General features: G+C 49.9%; 1 protein-coding gene across 2 annotated transcripts in view; it reads left to right on the top strand.

The window, feature by feature from the left end:
- Positions 1-818: 818 nt before the first annotated feature.
- The window catches only part of GCK (glucokinase), a 47,846-nt gene continuing 28,651 nt past the window's right edge, over positions 819-20,013 (top strand). For both annotated transcript variants that reach the window (XM_030932872.1, XM_010374560.2), the window contains exon 1: positions 819-1,349. In XM_030932872.1, coding sequence (XP_030788732.1) covers positions 1,305-1,349 — 45 coding nt within the window. In that variant the 5' untranslated portion in view covers positions 819-1,304. The remainder of the gene's footprint in view (positions 1,350-20,013) is intronic.

Raw genomic sequence — 20,013 nt, 5'->3', positions numbered from 1 at the left:
GGTGGCCTGGAGCTGGGTCCTAAGCCCTCTTTGGTCTATCCCAACACTACCCAATATGGTAGCCACCAGTCACACTGAACACTTGAAAAGTGGCCGATCCTAACTGAGAAGGGCCGTGAGTGGGAAACACACACAAGACCTCGGTATCTTAGGCAGAAGTACATTTTGTTCCAGACTATTGACTGAGCCTGCCGCTGAATTGGCTCCAGCACCCTGGCCCCCTGCTCCATCCACTCACTGGGCCTCCCAACTGCACAGGGCAACCTCTCCAGGGGCGCTTGGGCTGCGAGGGAGGGAGTGGATGGCATCCCAGGCAGAAGCTTCCTGAGCAGGGCCAGAGGAGGAACCAGTCCCTGTGGGCCTCTGTTCTGGCAGTTTCAAACTCAGCCAGGCTTGTGTGGGCCAGGTTTACTGTTCTGGTTCAGATTTCAAGACAATAGTCAGGACAGGCTGCGCCAAAGCCCTCCAATGGTCCCATGGGCCTGCGCCTGAGCCACACCAAGCTGCCTGCTCCCTTTCCTCTGCTTCCAGACTCACAGGGTCCTCTGCTCCTCAGAACAGGAGTGTGGGAGACCCTGAGACACTGCCACAGGACCTGAACAGGTGGCAAAGGCTTAACAGGCTAGCAGTCACTTCAGTGACAAGGTGATTGAGTGGTCACCATGGTGATGGGGATGGAGGCTCTTTGCCACCAGTCCCAGTTTTATGCATGGCAGCTCTAATGACAGCACGGTCAGCCCTGCTGAGTCCACTTCTGGTCACCATGACAACCACAGGCCCTCTCAGGAGCACAGTAAGCCCTGGCAGGAGAATCCCCCACTCCACGCCTGGTTGGAGCAGGAAATGCCGAGCGGCACCTCAGCCCCGGGGAAGCAGGCTAGGGTGTGAGAGACACAGTCACCTGCAGCCTAATTACTCAAAAGCTGTCCCCAGGCCACAGGAGGGAGAGGACCTTTCCTACTGAGTCTGTCTGAAGGACACTAAGTCCCACAGCTCAACAGAACCTGGAGAGAAAGCGCTAAGGACGCCACCTGAGCGCCAAGCTATGGCCCTGCCTGGAGAACATCCAGCCTCAGTGAGGAAGGGTCCGGAAGGGAATGCTTGCCGACTCGCTGGAGAACAATGAAAAGGAGGAAACTGTGACTGAACCTCAAACCCCAAACCAGCCTGAGGAGGACCACATTCTCTCGGGGACCCAGGGCGGGCCGTGACCCCTGCGGGGGAGAAGCCTTGGACATTTCTGCTTCAGAAGCCTGTTGGGGAAGGCTGAGGGGTCCCAGCTCCCTGCGCTGGCTGCTGTGCAGATGCTGGACGACAGAGCCAGGATGGAGGCCGCCAAGAAGGAGAAGGTAGCTCACCCTCCTTTGGGTATTCTGGGAGTGTTTGCTTGCCTGTCCCCAACATTCCGTGGTTTGTTTGAGCCTCAGAATCTGATTTTACGCACAGGCTCTTTGAGAAGGGTCTTGCCAGGGGTGCCTTCTGGGGTAGGAAGGCCCCTACTGCCTGGCAGACCCGTCCAGCTTTGGACTCTGGCCCTGCGACCTGGAAGTCAGGCTGCCAAGAAGTCCAGGCAGTGGCCTCCACTGGGGAGGGGCTCTGGAGAATTTAGAACCCTAGATGCGGGGGTTAGGGATGTGAGGTCTTGTGGGCAAAGCCTACTACCTGATTTTAAGACAACACTCAGTGGACATGATGACAAGTCAAAGATGCCTTGCCTCCTCGCAGGAATCACTTCGCAGGGAGCCTGAGGGCTGCTGTGGCCTGCTGAGGAGTGCAGGGCAGTTACTTTTTCCAAAAACAAAGAGAAATCCAGGCATGCTCTGAGCCAGCCCTGAGCCCAGCACTGAGCAAGGAGAGAGCTGGAGACAGGGGACTTTGCTGTGAAACATTGCGGGGAATGTGCCTGCATCACCCCAGCTGGGGGCCCAGGCAGAGTGGGGGAGAAGGGGTAAGTGAGCAGAGCCAGTTACTTTGGGCATGCTTCCCTCTCGCCTCTGTGTGAAATGACCAAGTCAGCATAAACCCTGGGCTGGCTCTGCTTCTGGCAGAGCTAATGATGTTAGGAGGAAAACAACCAACCCAAGTGAGAGGGTGCGCAGCCTGACAGCCGGACCAGCCGAGGCCCCAACCAAGTCCCCGATCTGCCTCTCACTGGTGCTATGGCAGCAGTTTGGATGAGAAATCCTGCCCAAAGGGGCCCCTTCAGGCCACCCGGGGAGAAGGAAACGGCTGTCTTTGGCATGACCAGAAAGATGGCTCGGAGCTAGGGAGAGGTGGACATGTGGGCTGTGGAGATCCAGCACTTTCCCCAAACGGGGAGAGAAAGCATAGTTTGCCCGTGTGTGTGTGTGCACATGTGTGAATGTGCTATGTGTGCATGTTTGCACCTGTGCATACCTGCATGTGTACATGCATGTGCACATATGTGTGCACAGGGAATCACTTTAATAAAGGCCACAGCAGAGCTGTCCCTGAGCCACTTGCATTCACAGTGGCATGTGAGTGAACCACCTTCTTGGGCTGGGCATCCAGTCTCAGACCCTGGAGCTGCCCATGCCCCATCCTGTAACTGCTCCACGTGTGAGGGGGTGCTGGTCCTGACCAGGGCCAGCTGTGAACCCCGGAATCTTGGGCGGTCACTGACATTCTTGTCAAGGCCAAGAGTGGAGCAAGACAATGCTTTGGGCACAAACTTTAAGGGGTCACCAGAAACATCAATCATCAAGATATATGCTATTTTAAATAATCAAAATGAATGCAAAAAAATTTATGTTGGACAAAATACCAAATTCTGCACAAAGACAGGATGAGAATCACTGGTTTCTGCACTTGTCTCCACCCCATCTACCCCTCTTCTAGTGCCCAGATCGCAGGGCGCCAAGGCCCAGATGAGGGAAGCGTGGAGCTGCAATGGCCACCCTGTCTGCTTGCTCTGGCTGCACAGAGGACTTGGTCCTTGTCTTGGGGGAACCTAGCTTGGTTTTAGGGTCATCCTAAGGATCTGATGTTTTCCAAGTGGGCTGGCTGCCCAGGCCCACCCAGGTCCAGTCCTGTGTCTCTGGGAAGCGCTGCCCCCACCCCAAGCCAGTGTTTGACCTTGGAGCAATGAGCAACGCCCTCCTTGCACTTTCAAAGTTGTCCCAGGATGTCAGCTGTGGTTGTTTCTGTGCAGACTCCCAAGAGGAACTGTCTTCTTTCTCCTTTTGATTGCTTTGGAGGAAACTAAATTGTTGCTGGTTTCCCTCTTACTACTTCTCTGATCAAGAGCAACCATCTTGCTGGTACCAACCTTCCAGATCTTACCTGTGGTCATTCCTTTATAATCTGCAGGAGCCTGTGGCCTCAGTCCCACGCCCAGTGACTTCTCCATGCGGATGTCAGCTCCTTAGGGGCGAGCCTGATTCCACTGACACCACCCCCACCCCTCATAAGCCCCTTCTTACCAGCTGTGGTTGCCTGGTACCCCACCATTGCTGACTTATTCCTTTGGCATCAAGATCCATCCCTTACTGGGTCACCACTTCTGGGTGGCCTGAAATTGGGCCCTGGGCACCCCTGTTGGGGACCTTTTGGTCTATATTTTCACTCTCACCTCACTATGGACAGATGAGTGAGTCTGGTTAACTTTGCCTGATAGATTTGGTGACCCTTTTTCAGGAAGTGGCCTGGAAAGATGAGATTCTGGTGTATTGGTCAGCTTAGGCTGCCATAAGAGAATACCATCCACTGATGGCTTAGAAACAACAGAAATTTATTTCTCACTATTCTAGAGGCTGGAGGTCCAAGAACAGGTGCCAGCATGGTCAGGTTGCAGGGAGGGCTCTCTTCCTGACTTGCAGACAGTCGCCTTCTTGCTGTGCCCTCACATGGTGGAGAGAGAGTGAAAACAAGCTCTCTGGTGTCTCTTCTTATAAGAATGCTAATCCTATGATGGGGGCTCCCCCTCCTTACCTTATCTAAATCTAATTATTTCCCAAAGTTCCCATCTCCAAATACCATCACACTGGGGTTAGGGCTTTAACAGATGAATTTGGGGGGACACAATTCAATCCATAACACCAGGAGGGCATGCCAGGAGGAACTGACCTTCTTCCCTCCAGGGTCTCCAGCTGCCCTGGGCACCTTTGCCCCATTGAAGGAGCAGGCTTAGAAGTGGAATGAGGCTGGAATAAGGTGTACTCCGTCATGCTTACCCACATCCCTGGCAGGAATTGTCCTGGGCCCCAGTAGGAGAGATGGCCCCTATACTGCCATGGCACCTGCTCTGAGACAGGTGTACAGAGTGCAAAGCTCCAGGTGGCCCACAAGCGGGTGTGCTGGGAGGAGGGACCAGTGTGGGAGGAGCAGGCAGTGCCAAGGCCTAGGGGAGCAGTGACAGGGAATGGGCATGCTGTGGGCAGGCCGCTGGTTTGGGGGTGAGGGCTGGGGCTGCATCTGTGGGACCAGGGCTGGGCCATCCATCAGATGCCATGTCACAACCCCAGTGCCCCTGCTGTAGCCAGGACAGGAGGCCAGGCCAGGCTGGGAGGTGACAAGAGTGGGGGTTGTCCCCAGGAGAAGCCCTCTGCTGCCTGTGGCCCAGGCCTCTGGGGATGAGGACCCTTCAAAAGGAGTAGCTATGTCTGGGAAGCCCAGGGCAGTAGCAAGCCAAGGGGGACATCTTAGTGAGATCCAGGGGATCAGTGGGCCACAGGAGCCCCAGCGTGAGCCCCTCTGACTGATGCCACTAGGCCCACGCCTGCACCTGCCCACAGCAGGACCCCCAGGAGGAGAGGGGACAGATGGAGGGAGGCACAGAGTGCCCTTGGCATCTGTCTTGAAGCCACCCAAAGGGAAGAGAGATTGAGATTTGAGCTCCTGTTTAGTGATCTCCAGGGGAACATTCTGGCCCATCTGATGTGGGAATCCCCTTGTGGGGTCTATCATTCCTCAGCTGAGCCAGGCCTTTGGAGGCAGCCCAGGCATGTCCCCTGTGTGCTCCTTTCCCTGTGTTGGGACACCTGGCCCGGCCCCTCCTTCTGCCTTTCTCTTCCCTTCCCTTCTCAGGAGTGGACACTTCCTCCTTTAGCCCCCTCTCAGCTGTGTGAACTTCTCTATGTCTCTGTCTCTGTCATTCTGTCTCTGTCTCTCTCTTTGTCTCTCTCTGTGTCTGTCTCTCTGCGTGTGTGTCTCTCTTTCTGTATTTCTCTCTCTGTTTCTTTCTCTGTGTGCCTGTTTTTTTCTCTCTCTCTCTCCCCCCCCCCCCATCTCTCTCTCTCTCTCTCTCTCTCGCTGGTCTGAGCAAAGAAGGAACCCCATCCTTATGCTACATAACCATGCACCAGCACAGACAGAATTGTAGGAAAGTCCTGCAAGTAGAAGGATAGAAGGATGAGAGAAGGAATGCCGTGTGAGTCATAACAGATTCCTTTCTAGGGGTCACTGACTCACCCTGCCTCCTGCCCTCCCACTGTGACACTATTACCCACAGACAGGCTCAGATTAAACCCATGTTCCAGGTGCCCCGTGGTTCCCACAGTGTGGCTCCCTGGGTCTGGCCTCAGGCTCCACAGGTGCCCAGCCCTGCCAAAGGCTGCAGAGCAGCTGTCCCAGCTGGGGAGCTGTGGGGCCCCTTCACAGAGTACATGGGAAGAAGTTCCATCCTACACATTACATCAAGAGGGACGTGCCTGAGAGGGGAAGATGGAGCCCGTGCAGCCCCCTGCTTGCGTGCAGAACATAGTGTACCATGAGCATACCATGAAAAACACAAACGCACAAAGTTGTAAAGAAAAAAGAAATGACAGGTGGCTGTAAAATCAATTATAGTCCACGAGAGGCCCACTAATGAGTGGTGATTTCAGCTGATTACAAAGAAATGGTGGTGTTTCTGTAATGACCCAAACATGCACTCGTGCGTGCACACATGCGCACGTATAGTCACATAACTGACCAGCCCTGTGCATCACTTGTTAATTACTTACTGTAACAATAATGGTTTCCAGTAAGTGAGCCTTAGTCTCTGCACAAGGGTCAGTTTATTGAACACACAGGGGCCTTGCAGTGGGGGCAGAGGACCTGCTCCTGGGAGCTGCCAGCCTCTCCTGCTGTTCATCCTCCTCCGTGGTGGGAAATGGTCTCACTGCTTCTACACCTGAGGCCGAACAATCTCCCTTTATTTCAGTCTGAAACGCTTGTAAAAATATACTAAAATGAATTAAGGTTGCAATTATTGATATCAGGCAGTGAGTACATCAGGATTTATCATACTGTCCCATTTACTGACTTTGAAGTTCTCTATTACCAAAAAATTAAACACTATAAAAGAAAGGAAAGAAAAAGAAAACGAGGCTAGATTCAACACAGATTACTCTTACCGAACCCTTCTTAGTCCCAGGAGTCCCCTAACACATGCACTTGTGACCTGGAGTGATATTCACAGCATTCCTTACCTGGCAATACCTGAGCATGAGCCTCTCCTAGTGGGATCTTTGTTGTAGACAACCAGCAACTATCAGCCCTGCCAATAAACAAGTAGGAGAGGGGAGTGCTGGAGAGACCAAGAAGTGGGATTTTCTGTGCTCCTGCGCTGTGACCCAGAGGGCATGGCTGTGAGGCTGATCTCAAGGAACACTCTGTCTCGGAAGTACAGGGATCCTCTGCTACCTGAAAACGTTCTCAGTATTCACTTTCATGGATTGCAAAGTCATTTACCCAAAATTCACTCTCCAAATGAAAAGTGAGTATCATGAATCAGTATTCCAGTTCCACCTGGGTCCTGGGAGAGGGTATAGACATCATATCGCAGCTGTTCCGCCAGGAGGACCCAATCTCAGTATCACTGCCTGCCTGCATCGTTTGTCTGCTGCTAGCCTGTGCAGTAGGAAGGGAAAACATGATTTGTATCTGTTTTAGGTCAGGTTCCCAAGAAGTAGAGCCTGAGATTGGAATTCTTGGAAAATGGTGTTTGCGGGAGCACTATCAGCAGAAGCTGTAAGGAAGTTGGGGGGACAGAAAATGAGAGGTAAGAAGCAAGTCAAAGAGGCAGGTCCAGCTTAAGTCCACCTCAATCTGGTTCCACCTGGGCTCTGATGCATGAAAAATATCACACGGTTGTTCATCCTGGGAGAGGGCCTTCCTGTTGTACCTGTATCAAAACCATCAGCTGAGGGCCAGCTGGGAGGGAAGATCTTCCAGGCATTTCCAGGAAACTCTCAGGAGAAGGGTATAGCTGTGAGCAGTCTGCAGCTGCTGCTCACTGCAGCTAGAGGCTGGGTGTGCAGGCCAGCTGGCCAGTGAGGTGCCGATAGCAGGTACTACAGTCCACCCCTTGACTGCTCAGATCTACTGCTTTCCACTTTAAGCTCTCTGCGTCCAGGCACAGCTTCTGGGAAAACTTACAACTGGAAAAACAGAGGGATGAACTACAATGCCCACTTCTGCAGGTGATCGTAAGACTGTCACTGATACTCACCATCATGCCCCACCCCCACCGTCCATTCTAGTGTCCCCTTCCCCTTCGCTAACACTGCTGGTCTAAGTGGCTTGCCCAGAGCAGGAGCCAAACCCTTATCCTTGAGGCATCTGAATCCTGGATTCCTTTATCAGTCTATCATTGTTGTAAGTTGTCCATTCCCAATTGCAACTGGGCATGAGACTACCAAGAAACACCCTGACAAATCATCTGAGTGTGAGCCATATTCTTCCTGCTCCATTATGTAGCTGTAGTCCTACCTCTTAATGACAAGGGTAAACTGCCACATTGTACTGCTTGTGCCAGGATGGTAATACCTTTCTCTACCTGCTTGGCTACGGGCACAAGGAGCACAGCATGACCAGGAGGCAACTGTAGCTGTACATTTAGTGAACGTGTTAATGTATCACCTGATAGAAGGACCCCCTCTGAGAACCAGGACTTCTAGACCCACAAAACCTAGAGTTGTGAATGGTGAAAGCACAGATTTCTCAAGTGGATCATGGAGAGTGATGAAGAGCTCTTGGTTCCCGAATCCACATATTTTACCTTTCAGGAACATGGCCTCATCCCATAGCCATTAGAGTGTTATTGCATTCTGGAGGACGGTGGGCCCTCCTCATGGGTGTCATCTTCAAGTTGACAGCTCCACTGTGCCTCCAAGAGGATGCACTGAGGGTAGGAAAGGCAAGTTCATTGCTGGCTGGAATACATGTCAATCCAAGTCAAGAGACAATGCTGCCCTTTCCAGGTTGGAAGGGCCCCGATTTAGTCAACTTGTCACCCAGTAGTGGCTGGTTGGTCTCCTCCAGGAGCAGTGTCATACCAGGGATTCAGCACCAGTCACTCTTGCTGGCAGTTCCTACATCCAACAGCAGCAAAACTAGGTCACTTTTTGATGAGAGGGAATGTATGCTCTGGGCACAGGCATAGCTTCCTTCTCTGACCCCATGATTATCTGTTTCTGAGTTCATGGTGGCCAACATTCAGCTGCCTGGCCGTCCTATCCACTGGGTTATTATTGCCTCTTCCATAAGAAGTGGTTTCTGGCTGTCATTAATGTCTCATACTCTGTGCCCACTCACACAGGTTTATCTCTATAACTTTCCCCCATGCCACTGCTTTTCCCCAGTCTTCTAATGTTGCTCCTTCCAAGCTGCTGAAGAACGAGCTAAGCTATTCACTAATGTCCATGAGTCTATCTTTACCTTAGGCCACATCTCTCTCCACACAAAGTGAATAAGCAGGTGCACCCTCCAAAACTCTGTTAAGAGGATTTCTTCTCCCCAGTGTCTTTCAGGGCCACCTTGAGTGGGACTGAACTACAGCAGAAGTCCATTTCCAGCTTGCGTCAACATGCCAAACTAACCTATCCATGATCAATGCGTAGGTGGATTTTTCCCTCCTCCAGCAGCTAGACAAAAGACACCCCCCACCAGGAGGCCACGTGTGCATGTGAGTGAAGAGAGGCACAGGGGCCAATATTCGTGCAACAGTGGTAGATGGCAGGTGGGTCTGGGCCACCTGTCCCTGCGGCTTATCTGTGTCATCTAGACCTGCTCAAGCCTGATTCCAGATATACCAGTTCCATCTTGTTGGATGGCTTATGACCTAGTGGGTCTGACAGCACTAAACTCATCATGGGCAGTTATGGCCACATGGTCACTATACTCTGCTGGGTGGCATGCCAGGAAATGCTTTACAAGAGGTGTTTGGTTCTCTGCTGCTGATGGCATGACCTTGGTCCAGAGCCCTAGGGGTTTGGACAGTGACTCCTATTGGGGCTTAATCTCACATTCCATGCAGAGTATCATTAGATTTGCCAATCACATAGCCTAAGGGTCAGGACTAATCCAACCAGTTATTGCAGGGATCAGACTGGAGAATGAAAGGTTGATATGATGTGACCCACCACTCTACATACATCCTTTAAGTCTTTGAGAATGGCAATAATTTCTGCCATCCCTCCAGATTTGTGTTTTTCTATTTTGACTGGGCGGGAGTGCAGCATTTTCACTTTGCCTTTGCTATTACAAATGTTGCTTATTCTATAAATCAAGGAACCATTGTAAGGGCTCTTCTGATGGTTAAGTATATTCATTCCAATGATTTATTCAGGATCCAAGGAAACGATTTCTGGGTGAATACATAGAACTAGTGGATCCAGCGTGAGACATACCTGGGCCAGAACTATATTTGTCGTCTTACCCCAATAAGCCTGCATTCAACTAGGACAGCCATGATAGCACTTTGGGACACTAGATACAAGTGTGAATTGCTGGCCGGGTGCAGTGTCTCATGCCTGTAATCCTAGCATTTTGGGAGGCTGAGGCAGGTGGATCACCTGAGGTCAGGAGTTCAAGACCAGCCTGGCCAACATGGTGAAACCCCATCTCTACTAAAAAATACAAAAATTAGCTGGGTGTGGTGGTGGGTGCCTGTAATCCCAGCTACTCAGGAGGCTAAGGCAGGAAGAACTGCTTGAACCCAGGAGGCAGAGGTTGCAGTGAGCCAAAATCACACCACTGCACTCCAGCCTGGGTGACAGAGTGAGACTCCATCTCAAAAAAAAAAAAAAAAGTGTGAATTGCTATGAAATCACTATCAAAAGATCTGAGTATTACCCTTACTCAGTGTGGTCAAATATAAATAGCCATAGGTTCCTATTACACACACGTGCTGTGGTGCTACAGAGTCTTTCCCACGGGAACCCAGTCCCTCTTTCAATCAATGGGTTCTGATTCTGAGAACTGGCTGAGGTTTGGAAACTGTGCCTTTCCATCATAACTTTCCACTGGGGTGACTGACCTTGACCTTCTGTTCATCCTTTCTGGCCCCTAAGAACCCAACATTCTATTAGCCTTCTCCTTAGACCCCTGTAGGCTAATCCCTTCTGGTTGTTAGGCTGACCTTGGTGCCCAATATGATAATTAGTCCCACTTTGCTTCTGATGTGCTGCTAAGTGCTGCCCCTGGTCTCTGCCCTTAAGCGATCTATCATCCCCACTGCCATCAGGGGGAGAAGCTCTGCAAAATGTCTCCCATCAATTCTGGTCTACAGAGGACAGCCCTACTGAGCCTTAGCCATGTGCCCTACACCAGCAGATTCTTTACAACCTGGGAAGCAGAGTGTCTTCCACGCCTTTCCAGGGAACATAGCCAGCTTACAGGCTTTTTGATCTTATAGAGTAGGTCAATTATATTTTGCCCCATTTATTTTATCCTTTTGATCACTTCCTCTTGGTCCACCACATAAACTCAAGCATCTCTACTACATTTAATCGAGTTGTTGCTTTTTCCAAGCTACCAAGAGCCACCCCAGCAATGTATCAGAGCCCTCTCTTGGGACCTGTGCCAGGGTGTTAAATCCTGCATCATAGGAGAATGCCCCCACATCAGCAAAGTCCCCTTATCCTCTTGATATCCCACCTGCCTCGGTCAGCACCTTCAGGATCTGGTCTCAAGCACAGGATCCAGCACCTTTGGGACCATCTCAAGCATAAGATCCAGCACCTTTGGGATCTAGTCTCCCACTTCCTGCTAGTACTTGTTAGCCAAAGACTGAAGTTCCTTTGGCATACAATTTTTTTTCTTCCTTGACAGGTCCAAGTTGGACCATGCTGAGATTTGACCCTCCTTGTGGCCAGGAGGGAAGGTGGGGGCCAATCTTGAGGAAGGCATGCATTGTCTCCTGGGGCACTTGTCTCTTTCAGACATCTGCATACTTTTCAAGAGAGAAAAGGCCTCCTTCTCACAGCAAGACTACTTCTGTAGGTGCAGGTGGCTTGTGGGAATCTGGGAATTCAAAATTCTCAAGCGCACCCACTAGCACATTAGAAAACCAGTTGTGCACATCTCTTTCCAAATCTTCATTCAGTGACACCATGTCGGTAGCTGGAAATGGGCCATGGTGGGTGTATTTAAACCATGAAAATCAGAAAATGCTACAAACCAGGGCATCCTGCATCTCTAGACAACAGATTGTTAGCCATTTCCCAGCATACCACAGTGTATACTCCTTCCCATCAGGGCCCTGGCTTGCCTTGGTGGAGGACTCAGACCTTGCTGAAGTTCTGCTGCTGCTCTTACAGTTGAGTCCTGTGCCTGGTCTCCAGCTCTGCCTGCCTTACTATAGGAGACAAGCGTCTCTTTAAACACAGCTGAGAAGACCCTCTGGCTCTCAGACTTGGCTTTAAATTGATAGACCTGAGCCTGCCATTTTCTCTTTTCCATGCATCGCTCCACTGATCAACAGGTCTCATAGTCCTTCGGGTTAGCATCTCCCCCACACCCTCGGTGCCAGAGACACTGAGTAAGCAAGTACCTCCCTGTCCACCTCCATCCCCACTCCCCACGGGCAGGGCCTTGGTGATCCACTGCTGCAATGTGTCAGGGACTGCCGGTACTCCTACCACCAGTGAGGTGGTATCCAGCTGGAAGTGATCCAACTCCAGAGTCCTGCCCTCATAGGCTGATTTCTAGGACCACCCCTGGTAGACTGTGTTAGGTTCTTGAAGCAGAGCCTGAGATAAGGATTCTGGCATCTGTGATTGAGTAGGAGGGTGCTCTCAGGATGAGATGGGGTAGAAATAGGCAAAGGTACAGATTCAGCAGCAGGTGAGCCTCGGTCTGACCCAGCAGGGAGCTCTCAAATGTAAATGACATCACAGGGTTGTCCCTCTGAGGCAGGGGCCAGCCTTTGTGCCCCTACATGAGTCACTCACTGGCTGGAGGCCCCTGGGGAAAGGCTCGGGCTGCCAGCTTTAGCAAATAAACAATTAGGGCACTCAGTTAAATTTGAATTTCCGATAAACAACAAATCAATTTTTAGTATATGTCCCAAATTGTGCATAACATAATGTGTTTTCTCTGCCAGCCCTAGGAAGGGCATAACTTCCCAATTATTTCTAGGTGAAGTAACTTTGTAGATCAGGAGTAAGTCCCAGGAAAGAAGTCCAGCTCTTCTCTTCAACCCTGGGCAGCTAGGGGTAGGCGTAGGGGCCCAGCAGGCACCCATAGCATCTCCTACAGCATCTGAAATGAACAGAGTCATCACGTACTACATACAAATGTACCCACTGCTGAGTTCTTCAGGGATTATATAATTAGGTAGCTGGTATTTTAAATGCATTGCATTATGCAAAAGTCCTTTGTGGATTGCTATATTTGGAGAGTTTTGTGATATTGGGGGGACTAGATGGAGTTTTCAGATGGGCATCATACTTTTTTTCATTTAAAACCCTAGAGATTGTAATCTTAGAGAGTGATCCTGCTATCAGTAAATTAGCTCTCCAATACCTTTTCAATGTGGCTGCTAAGGACATGCATGTGGTTCACCCTCCCAGGAAATCCAGGAGGGCAGCGTTGGCCTGAATTTGGCTGGTTGGGCAGGTAATGCTGGACAAAGACAATGCATGGAATGGTTTGCTTCCCTCAGTCCTTTCAGACACAGCCCAGCCCACCACGTCAAGCCAGTGGGTGCATCTGTAACCAATCCCCATGAGAACTGCAGCCTCTCAGAGGTGGCAAGTTGGCCTGGGTAGGTCAGGAGGATCAGATGTGAGGAAATGTTTGGATTGGAGGCAGGCAGAGCAGGGAAGCATCGGGTGATTCTATGACAGACCCAGGGCTCCAAGCTGTGGTTCAGAAGGGGCCCTGGTGCGGCCTCTGCTCCACTCCCCCTGGAGTGACATCAGGTGAAGTGCCAACAACGCAGAAGGCAGCAAACGCTGCCAGCCAGGTCTGCTTCCCTGGACAGCCAGTTGCTAACCCTTCTCTAGCACAGCACTGGATTTTGGTCACCTGGCTGGGAGCTCCACCTCCCCAGCTGCTGCCTCACCTGCTTTTCCGAACCCCACCCTGTAAACAGTAACTACGTTTTGTACCTACCACGCCTCATTTCCATCTCTTTGGAGCACCTCTCACACGGAGCTGAACAGAACAAACTGTTAAGCCCACCGTGTCTGTTAGGGTTGTCTAGGCTGTACCAGATACCCTAACCTGAATTCACCAAGAGGCGTTGTCAAAGCACATAAGAAAGAGCCTAGAGGCAGGCAGCTCTCAGCCTGGTATCAGGCTCTGGGTCAGCTTTCCAGATTATCATAGCCTTCCCCACATCTGCCAGATGCTGCCACAAGCACAGGAGGTACAAACAAACCCAACAATGTTCTGGAAACAAGAGGGGAAGGGGTCCCCCACCATATCTCCCCAGAGGCCTCCCTTCTCACATCTCACTGTCCTGAAGCCAGCTCTAGCAGAAGAGAGCAGGGTGAATTTGTCGGGGGCATTCAGCCCCCAGTGCTGAGTCCATTACTACTTGACCCCTGAATAAAACGGAGGCTCCATGAGCAAGAAGGAATGGGAACTGGATGTTGGAGGGCAAGAATGTATCCACCCCACCCCTAGGAGCACCCATGAACAACTGCCCCATTTTTGCCCCTATTGCTGTCCAGGAGCTGGCCCAGAGACCTTGCCAGTGCTGAGTAACAGGACGCTGGGAAAGTGAGACCAGAGCCTGGACTCAGGGAACAGTTCAAGGCTGCACTGGCCTGCAGGTCATAGAGCAGCTGCTGAGCAGTGAGAGCCCACGACGGACCAGGCCCTGGGTCTTGGAGACCTGAACGAGATAGACTGGGCTCCTGCTCTCCTGGGTGTTGCCTCTTAGAGGGCAAAGACAATTAACAGTAAACAAATAGAACATGAGGTGGTTTCCAATAGTGACTGATATACTTTGGATATTTGTTCTCTCCAAATCGCATGTTGAAATGTAGTCCCTTATGTTGGAGGTGGGGCCTGGCAGGAGGTGTCTCGGTCATGGGGGCAGATCCCTGGTTTAGTGCCATCCCCTTGGTGATGGGTGAGTTCACGTGAGAGCTGGTTGTTTGAAAGAGTCTGACCCCCTCTCATTCTCCTGCTCCCACTCTTGCATGAGACACCTGCTCCTCCTTCTCCTTCTGCCATGATTTTAAGATTCCAGAGGCCTCACGAGAAGCAAACGCCAACGCCATGCTTCTTGTTCTGTCTGCAAAACTGTAAGTCAATTAAACCTCTTCTTTTTATAATTTATCCAGCCTCGGGTATTTCTTTATAACAGCACAAGAACAGCCTAATACAGTGATGCTCTCCAAGTGACCTTTGGGCTGAAACCTGAAGAAGACGGGGAAGCAGCCAGGTGTGATAGTTGTGCCTGTAATCCCAGCACTTTGGGAGGCTGAAGTGGGAGGACTGCTTGAGCCCAGGAGTTGAAGACCAGCTTGGAACATGTAGCAAGACCCTGGCTCTACAAAAAAAAATTTTGTAATTGACCAGGTGTGGTGGTGCACACCTGTAGTCCCAGCTACTTGGAAGGCTGAGGCAGGAGCATCTTTTGAGCCCAGGAGGTTGAGACTGCAGTGAGTCATGTTCACACCACTGCACTCCAGCTTGGGTGACAGAGCAAGACCCTGTCTCAAAAAAGAAGAAAGAAGAATAAGAAAAGAAGGAGAAGGAGAGGAAGAAGAAAAAGAAGAGGAGGAAGAGGAGGAGAAAAAGAAGGAGGAGGAGGAGGAGGAGTAAAAAGAAGGAAGAAGGTGGAGAAGGAGAGGAAGAAGAAAAAGAAGGAAGGTTAAAAGAAGTGAATAAATAAAGTCTACTACCCTCCCTCCTCCCTCCCCCCTCCCTCCCCCCGCCCGCCCTTCCCCTCCCTCCCTCCTCCCTCCCTCCCTCCCTCCCTCCCTCCCTCCCTCCCTCCCCCTTCCCTCCTTCCCTCCTTCCTCCCCCTCCCTTCTCTAGTGCTTTCGTTCTTTAATGTACTGCGCGGTAGGGTAGATGACATAAGTCCGACGAGGCCGGGCTCTTGTGTGCCTCCATCCTTTAACCCCTCACTTTGGGAGCCCGAGACGGTCGTATCACAATGTCGGAGATCGAGACCGCATACCTGGCGAACACAAGTGAAACCCCGTCTCTACTAAAAATACAAAAAATCTAGCCGGCGAGGTGGCGTGGCGCCTTAGTTCCCAGCTACTTGAGGAGGCTGAGGCAGGAGACATGGCGGGAACCCAGGAGGCGGAGCTTGCAGTGAGCTGAGATCCGGCCACTGCACTCCAGCCTGGGAGACAGAGCAAGACTCCGCCTCAAAAAAAAAAAAAAAAAAAAAAAAAAAAAGAAAGAAAGAAGGAAGAAGAAAGGAGAAGCAGAGGCTCGTGCTGGATAGCTTTGCTTTTGCCAATGACCTTGCTGATTTTCAGGGAGCCCCGATGTCTTAGTCCATTTATGCTGCTATAAAGGCAAACCTGAGGCTGGATAATTTACAGAGAAAGGAGGTTTATTTGGCTCACAGTTCTGCAGGCTGTACAAGAAGCATGGCACCAACAACTGCTTCTGATGAGGACCTCAGGCTACTTCCACTCATGGCGGAAGGTGAAGCAGAGCCTGCACGTGCATATATCACATAGTGAGAGAGGAAGCACGAGGGGGCAGGGAGGTGCCAGGCTCTTCCTAATAAGTTGTTTTGGGAACTAATAGAGTGAGAAATAACTCACCCCCTGCTCCTAAGGAAGGGCATTAATCTATTTATGAAGGATCTGCCCCCATGACCTAAACATCTCCCATTAGGCCCCCACCTCCAACACTGAGGATCAAATTTCAACATGAGGTTCGCATGGACAAACATCCAGCTATAATACTGGGCAATGCTGACCTGAAGAAAGACTCTTCCCCTCTCAGGCCCAGATCTCCTTGGCCCTGTAACAACAGAAAATTGGGTTTGAGTGTCAAGATTTTTCCTTTAATCCCTATGCAGCTCCTTGGAATGAGGTGGCATCTTCTCCCATTTCATAGATGAAGAAACAGAAGCTCTGGAGGAATGAATCACTCATCCAAGGTCAGGTAGCTAGTAAGAGTCCCACCAGCTCCCCAGATCTCCTGTTTCCTGCCCCAAGTCCCACTGAGTGAGCTGGAACAATGGCTTCACTGTCACCTGCCGGGAGTGGTGGCAGGTGCCTGTAATCCCAGCTACTCGGGAGGCTGAGGCATGAGAATCTCTTGAACCCAGGAGGCAGAGGTTGCAGTGAGCCAAGATCACACGACTGCACTCCAGCCTGGATGACAAAGTGAGATTCCATCAAAAAAAATAAAAATAACATATAATATACATACAATAACATTTACTTTTTAAGCATACAGTTTGATGAGTTTTATCAAATGTATATGGTTATATAACCACCATCACAATTAAGGCAGAATCTTCCCATCACTCAAATAATTCCTTCAGCCCCACCCCTTGCTGTCAATCACTTCTCCCACCCTAGCCACTGGAATCACTCATCTGTTTTCTGTTCCCTTGGTTTTGCCTTTTCTAGAATGTTCTATACATGAGATCACTGAGAATATAGTCTCCTGTGTCTGGCTTCTTTCACTTAATGTAATGCCTAGCTCAGCAGTGTGTCAATCCTCCCTCCCTTGCCATTGCTGAGCCGTGAGTATTCCACTGCACGGCTGTACTACAGTGCGTTCATTCATTTATTCATTCACCAGCTGATGGGCAGTTGGATTGTTTCCAGGCTTTGGCTATGATGACTGAAGCTGCTGTGAACATTCAAGTACAAGTCTTTGTGTAGCCAGGAGTTTTCATTTGGCGGGATAAATACCTAGGAGTAGTATCGTGTGGTTAAGTGTACATTTAAACTTAGAAAAACTGCCAAACTGTTTTCCAATGTGGCCTGTATCGTGTTGCATTTCCATCAGCAGTGTTTGAGGATTCCAGTTGCTCCACATCCTCCTCCCCACACTCGGTTTCATCCATCTTTTAAATGTTAGCCACTCTGGTGACTGTGTACTGATATGTTAGTGTGGTTGTAATTTGCATTTCTACAACTGACTAATAATAATGTTGCACATATTTCTGTATGCCTAGTGGGCATTTTTTTTGTGAGTTTTTAAAAATTGGGTTGTTACCTCCTTATTGAGTTGGAAGATTCTGGATGTTTATTCAGGTATGTGTCTGCCAAGAGGTGAGACTGGTTCTACCCTGGTCCTAACAAGCACCCTGGACCTGCATCCCTGTTTGTGTCTGTGAGCTGAGTCCGCAGCCCTTTCCTCCCACTACCTACCACCCAGCAGTACCCCTTACCCATCACTGTAGCTCCTTCTATGACATTTCAGCCTGTCTGTCCCTCCCTCCAGCTAGCCAGAGGCAAGATGGCTCAGTGACGCAGGGCGGGCCCTGAAGAGAGAGTGCCAGGGTTTGGACCTTGTATTAGCAAGGGTCACAAGGGAAATTTACTTTATCTCTCCATAGCGCTGCTGTGAGGATCCAATAAATTAATCCATAGAAGAGCTTAGGACAGCACAGCACCTGGCACAAAGTATACATGAGCACAAAGTATTATGTTATTCTTCCAGCCCATCGTTTCTGTGTTGTCATAAACATGAATGCAGGACTCAGTGTCCCAGCTCTGTGTCCCTCACATACATTCCCTGACAGCCCACAGGTCTTGTCTGTCACCACCTCATTCAATAAGCCATGACTCTGCCTCGTCCTTGACTGGGGCCTTGCATTGGACATTTCTGTATCCATATTTGTTTTTTAAAAACTAGCTGTTGGCCAGGCGCAGTGACTCACATCTGTAATCCCAGCACTCAGGAGGCTGAGACAGGTGGATCACGATGTCAGGAGTTCAAGACCAGCCCCTGGCCAACATGGTGAAACCTCATCTCTGCTAAAAATACAAAAATTAGCCGGGCGTGGTGGCACACACCTGTAATCCCAGCTACTTGGGAGGCTGAAGCAGGAGAATTGCTTGATCCTGAGAGGCAGAGGTTGCAGTGAGCTGATACAGCACCACCGCACTCCAGCCTGGGCAATACAGCAAGACTCCATCTCAAAAAAAAACTAGCTGGACTTGATACTCTTGTTAGAGGAAGATTTTTCCACATCTGTTAACTTTTCTTCTATTGTTATCCATCTGTTCAGGTTTTTCTGTCCTCCTGAGTCAATTTTGATAATTTATATATTATATGTTGAAAATCAGACATTTCCTCTATTTGTTTATTAGTGTCTTCTTTGTTATATTTGATCAGATTACCAAATCTCGTCAAAAATGTTCATCTAGGGCCGGGCGTGGTGGCTCACACCTGTAATCCCAGCACTTTGGGAGGCCAAGGTGGTGGATCACGAGGTCAGGAGATCGAGACCATCCTGGCTAACACGGTGAAATCTCATCTCTACTAAAAATACAAAAAAATTAGCCGGGCATAGTGGCGGGCGCCTGTAGTCCCAGTTACTCTGGAGACTGAGGCAGGAGAATGGCGTGAACCTGGGAAGTGGAGCTTGCAGTGAGCTGAGATCTCGCCACTGCACTCCAGCCTGGATGACAGAGTGAGACTCCGTCTCAAAAAAAAAAAAAAAATGTTCATTTATTTTGTTAGCCTTTTTAAAAAACTGGGTTTGGGATTTGTCAATCAAGTTTACTGTGGCTTTTGTTTGTTTTCTGTATAATTAGTCTCTGCTTTTATCACTATCAATTCCTTTTTTTTTTTTTTTGAGATGGAGTCTCGCTCTGTCACCCAGGCTGGAGTGCTGTGGCACAATCTCGGCTCACTGCAAGCTCCGCCTCCCAGGTTCATGCCATTCTCCTGCCTCAGCCTCCCGAGTAACTGGGACTACAGGCGCCCGCCACCACGCCCGGCTAATTTTTTTTTTTTTTTTTTTTTTTTTTTTTTTTTTTTTTTTAGTAGAGACGGGGTTTCACCATGTTAGCCAGGATGGTCTCGGTCTCCTGACCTTGTGATCCGCCCGCCTCGGCCTCCCAAAGTGCTGGGATTGCAGGCGTAAGACACCATGCCCGGCCTATCAATTCCTTTAATCTGATTTTCCTTTTGTTTACTTTATCTGTGTATTGAGGTTTTGAGCATCTTGAGAGAAATGCTTTGCTCACTGATTTCCCATTTATTTTATTTATTTTTTTGAGAGAGGGTCTCGCTTGATAGCCCAGGCTGAAGTGCAGTGGTGCAATCATGGCTCACTGCAGCCTTGACCTCCTGGGCTCAAGCAATTCTCCCACCTCAGCCTCCTGAGTAGCTGGGACCTCAGGCACACGCCACCACAGCTGGCTAATATTTTATTTATTATTTTTTTTGTAGAGATGGGGTCTCACTATGTTGCCCAGGCTGGTTTCGAACTCCTTGGTTCAAGTGATCCTCCCGCCTCAGCTTCCCAAAGTACTGGGATTACAGGCGTAAGCCACCATGCCCAGCCCCATTTACTTTATAGTAAGTGCCTTTATGGGTGTAAATGTTCTTCTGAGACAGCTTTGGCTATTAGTCATACTTTTAATATTTTGTACATTCATGGTTATTCATTTATAAATGGTCTGTAATGCAATGCAGATTTCCCCTTTGGCCCAAATGCTATTTACAGCAGCACTTTTCTCTTTCTGAACAGACAGAATATTTTGGTTTCCACTCTGTTTATTTCTCGTCTGCCTCAGCCTCATTTGCTAGGTGTTCCCTTGGGGTGCCTTAAGTCTGAACCACTCAAATATTTGTGTTTCTCCAAACACCCCTGACACTGTCCTGCTGGTC

This window comes from Rhinopithecus roxellana, chromosome 6 (assembly GCF_007565055.1).
Source record: "Rhinopithecus roxellana isolate Shanxi Qingling chromosome 6, ASM756505v1, whole genome shotgun sequence".
Lineage (NCBI taxonomy): Eukaryota > Metazoa > Chordata > Mammalia > Primates > Cercopithecidae > Rhinopithecus > Rhinopithecus roxellana.
The sequence above is the reverse complement of the archived record's forward strand: the minus strand, read 5'-3'. Positions and strand labels throughout refer to the sequence as shown.